Source organism: Nanorana parkeri, unplaced genomic scaffold (assembly GCF_000935625.1).
Source record: "Nanorana parkeri isolate BGI_ZX_2015 unplaced genomic scaffold, ASM93562v1 scaffold708, whole genome shotgun sequence".
In the NCBI taxonomy this organism is placed as follows: Eukaryota; Metazoa; Chordata; class Amphibia; order Anura; family Dicroglossidae; genus Nanorana; species Nanorana parkeri.
The window spans coordinates 282,640-286,176 of NW_017306976.1; the positions used below are offsets into that span (position 1 = coordinate 282,640).

Sequence of the window (3,537 nt, forward strand, 5' to 3'; positions counted from 1 at the left end):
GTATCCAATTTATTTAAGTTAAAGTTATCTTTTAGATTGTAAGCCCTCAGGGGCAGGGCCCTCCTTACCATCTTGTCTTGAATTGTATTGTGATTGTAATGTCTTCCTTATATTGTAAAGCGCTGCGCAAACTGTTGGCGCTATATAAATCCTGTATAATAATAATAAGAATAATCCGCTTTTAATATGACCAGCAGACTTACCACAATGGAGAACGGTCCAGAGTCCCACCATCCACAGGAGCCCCATGATGTTCCCCCTTCAGCCTTCGCCGAGGTCTGCAGAGAAGCAGAGAACAATTCCTGGATCTTCCTCAGATATTCAGCAATCACTAACCTGATCTAATAGCACTGTCCTTCCTCCTGCTGGATCCTGCTCTCCGCCCTGCAATACAACTGCTGGAGAGCTGCCGGTGTCATTCCCAGACACAAATCCACTTCTCTGCCCTGTGGCAGAATGACGTTGGATTATTTTGTGATATAAATTTCATTCATATAAAATCTACAACTAATAAAGTGCTAAAATGTTATTGGACTCTTCCAGTAATGGGGACGACTGGTGGACAATGGAGAAATCAAAATGGGACCACAACTGGAGTTGTTGGCCACAACAGCCAAAGTTCTTGCTCAGTGGTCTCCACAAAGTGTGAGATGGAACACAATTGGTCGTTATTTGCAAGACATCCAATTCTCTCTTAAAGGGACACTGAACTCAAGAGTTAAATCTTAGAAATACATTCAAGTCCCTTAACTAATAACAACAATGTATCTTATTTGTGTATAACTCGGCTGTAGATCCTCCAATCATCTCTGAATTGGTGCCGACACTGTCCTTCCTTCTGGAGGGCGGCTACTTGTGTTCCCCATGGTCCCTGTGTGTGTGTTGTAAAGTAGTCACCGCTCCAAGCTCGCTCCCGTGATGGACTACAATCTTCACTAATCTGTAGGGATGCACGAGTACCGATAATTCTACTTCCGCCAGCATGGGGCCGTGTCATTATCCGCTGCCCGGCTTCTTGACTGCCTGGCCGGCTCGATGCTTATTGGCTGGCAAGCCAGCTTCCCGGCCAATCAGCATGGAGCCGGTCAAACAGCAGTGAGCCGGCTTCCCAGCCAATCAAGAAGCCAGGATTGGCCGGGAAGCCGGCTCCATGTTCCTTTGAGGCACTACAGAGGAAATCTCTCTCTGACCGGATCTACTTATCAGGGGTAAGTATCGGTACTCACCCAAATACTCGGTATCTGCACCGATACAAATACTAGAATTGGTGCATCACCTACTAATTTGTATTGAGATTGTAGTCCATCCCGGGAGCGAGCTTGGAGCAGTGACTACTTTACAACACACACAGGGACCATGGGGAAGAAAAGTAGCCGCCCTCCAGAAGGAAGGACAGTGTCGGCACCAATTCAGAGATGATTGGAAGATCTACAGCCGAGTGATACACAAATAGGATACATTGGGGGGAATTGATCAAAACTGGAGCAGCTGTGCATGGTAACCAATCAGCTTCTCTCTTTCATTTTCAAATCTTAACTGAACAAACTGAAGAGAGATGCTGATTGGTTGCCCTGGGCAACTGCTCCAGATTTTCTCTGCTCCAGTTTTGTTAAATTCCCCCCATTGCTGTTATTAGTTAAGGGACTGGAATGTATTTTTAAGGTTTCACTCCGGAGTTTATTATCACTTTAATCTGCTTACAATGAGCCACCCCTGGTTCCTCAACCTTCATTAGGAATAATTTAATTAGCATGTTGATGGACTGCTCTGTGATAGAACAAAGAAGCAAATCACCAGCACTCAATAATGAAGATGAATATGTCCTTTTAATGGACAAGACGTCACAGTGATCGAAAAAAGCCGACGAGCTGTGTTTGCACGGCGCCATCCAGGGTTATCATTTCGAGCACCACTTTACTTATTGGCCAGGACTGCTGTGAGGTGTGCGGAGAGCTCCTCCATCGCTATACATTTGCTCTGTGATAGACACTTTTTTGGAGCCTGGTTGAGATTTCTATTGACCTGAATGGGACTTCCCGTTTAGAAATTCCTAGTTTCAGAAGTTCAAAAATGTTTAGAAAGTTTGGCTGAACCTCCACTGATTAAACGTTTCCTAAGTTCACTCATCTCTGCTCATTTCTGTGCCTTGGTTCGGCTTTCTGCCGGTCATTATGTCATTATTTCACATCGCACTCGGCGGCTGTAAAGAAGATTTCTTCTTAGTTACAAAGTACAAATAGTTCCCTTCCAGACAAGGTACAAAATCATCTCTGCGGATCACTGATTAACTTCTAATTATCTCCACTGGATGCTTAACAGTAAAGATAATAAAGGAGAGACTTGTTTGGAACAGTCGGTGCTCAGAAAATAATTTCCTAAAGCAGAACTCCAGGCAAATGGGGGAATTGATCAAAACTGGAGCAGACCAAATCGGGAGCAGGTGTACATGGCGACCAATCAGCTTCTCTCTTCAGTTTGTTCAGTTAAGATTTGAAAATGAGAGAGAGGAGCTGATTGGTTGCCAGGCACAGCTGCTCCAGATTTTGTCTGCTCCAGTTTTCATAAATTGCCTTCAAAATATTGCTGATTGAGCAGTGAAGATTTAGAACCTCCCAATTGGGGAGACTGCTGCTCGCTTCCTGGCCTGGTGACCACACAGGTAGTAGGTAGAATCTCCTCAGTGGAGACAACACCAAACCTGATAATGGGTCTGAAGCTTAAACACTCTATGACTCACATCAGTGTCTACACCAGAGGGGCTCACACTCTAAGCCCCCCCCGTCACTCACTGTTGTGATTATTTTACACCTTTTTATAGCTCTGACATATTCCATAGTGCTGTACTGAGAACATTGACTTACATAAGTCTCTACTTATCTCTACTATAGTCATACAGAGCTGCACATACAGTGGGGCCAATCAGAGCCCAATCACTGTAGATAGATCCCTATATATATATATATCTATCTGCTGCTTTATTCTTTTTTCCTGCCCCCCCCCCCCCCCCCCGTTGATATAATAAACATTTATACTGCAATTTACCATCGAAGGAAGAATTACAAACAACCTTCAGCAGTCTTCATCCCCGAGCAGCCGCTTCCTCCAACGTGCTGGTGCTACATGACCGGACTGGCGGCACGCTGGTCTCATTCAGAACCATAATGTCAGTTTTATTTATCTTGGCTGGACACGAGCTCTTCTCGATGAAAATAGAGCAGCCAAAAAAGATCCTCATCAACACAAAACAAGAGGCCAACTGTTGACACAAGTTCTGGGCCAGACAACTCTGTCTGTGAGATTCAGTTTACTGAAGACATCCCAACCGAAGGTAAACTGAGGCCACCCAAAAAAGTAGAGTGGCCTAATACATGGAAAGAGATCAAAAAGAGTTACTTTTTCCATTATTATTCTTATTTATTTATTTTGTATTTTAACCTTCGCCTGTGAAAGCTTTATCTGATTCATTAGCATTTTATATAAGTGCTAACATGTTACTAATATTTTAAAAGTCATTTTCAAACTTTTTAAATCTACATC

General features: G+C 43.7%; 1 protein-coding gene across 1 annotated transcript in view; it reads right to left on the minus strand.

The window, feature by feature from the left end:
• LOC108792995 (xaa-Pro aminopeptidase 2-like) overlaps window positions 1-317 on the minus strand; it is a 3,829-nt gene extending 3,512 nt beyond the window's left edge. The window contains exon 1 of the mRNA XM_018563895.1: window positions 204-317. Coding sequence (XP_018419397.1) covers window positions 204-249 — 46 coding nt within the window. The 5' untranslated portion in view covers window positions 250-317. The remainder of the gene's footprint in view (window positions 1-203) is intronic.
• Window positions 318-3,537: the final 3,220 nt, after the last annotated feature.